At 67.4% G+C, this 310-nt stretch overlaps 1 protein-coding gene across 1 annotated transcript in view; it reads left to right on the forward strand.

Moving 5' to 3' along the window:
• Positions 1-4: 4 nt before the first annotated feature.
• The window catches only part of LOC103774431 (proprotein convertase subtilisin/kexin type 6-like), a gene marked incomplete at its 5' end in the record, with an annotated part of 10,210 nt that continues 9,904 nt past the window's right edge, over positions 5-310 (forward strand). The window contains one exon of the mRNA XM_008941836.1: positions 5-168. Within this exon, the coding sequence (XP_008940084.1) occupies positions 5-168 (164 nt within the window). The remainder of the gene's footprint in view (positions 169-310) is intronic.

Genomic DNA, 310 nt, shown 5'->3' on the forward strand with positions numbered 1-310 from the left:
GCTGCGCACCAGCACCCTCAGCACCGCCTGCGCCGAGCACCGCGACCAGCACGTCCTGGTCCTGGAGCACGTGGTGCTGCGGCTCAGCATCTCCCACCCGCGCCGCGGGGACCTCCACATCAGCCTCGTCTCGCCGGCGGGCACCAGGTCGCAGCTCCTCGCCAGGAGGTAAGGGTGGTGGAGCCAGCACGAGGCCGGGCTGGGCAGAATCCTTGTTTAGGCGTTGCTGGAGGATTGCTTGGGGTTTTTTTTGGGGGGGGAGCGTGTTTAAGTCTCGGCTGCACGGAAGGCCCTTGCAAGGCTGGGGGCA

This window comes from Merops nubicus, unplaced genomic scaffold, assembly GCF_000691845.1.
Source record: "Merops nubicus isolate BGI_N331 unplaced genomic scaffold, ASM69184v1 scaffold21166, whole genome shotgun sequence".
Lineage (NCBI taxonomy): Eukaryota > Metazoa > Chordata > Aves > Coraciiformes > Meropidae > Merops > Merops nubicus.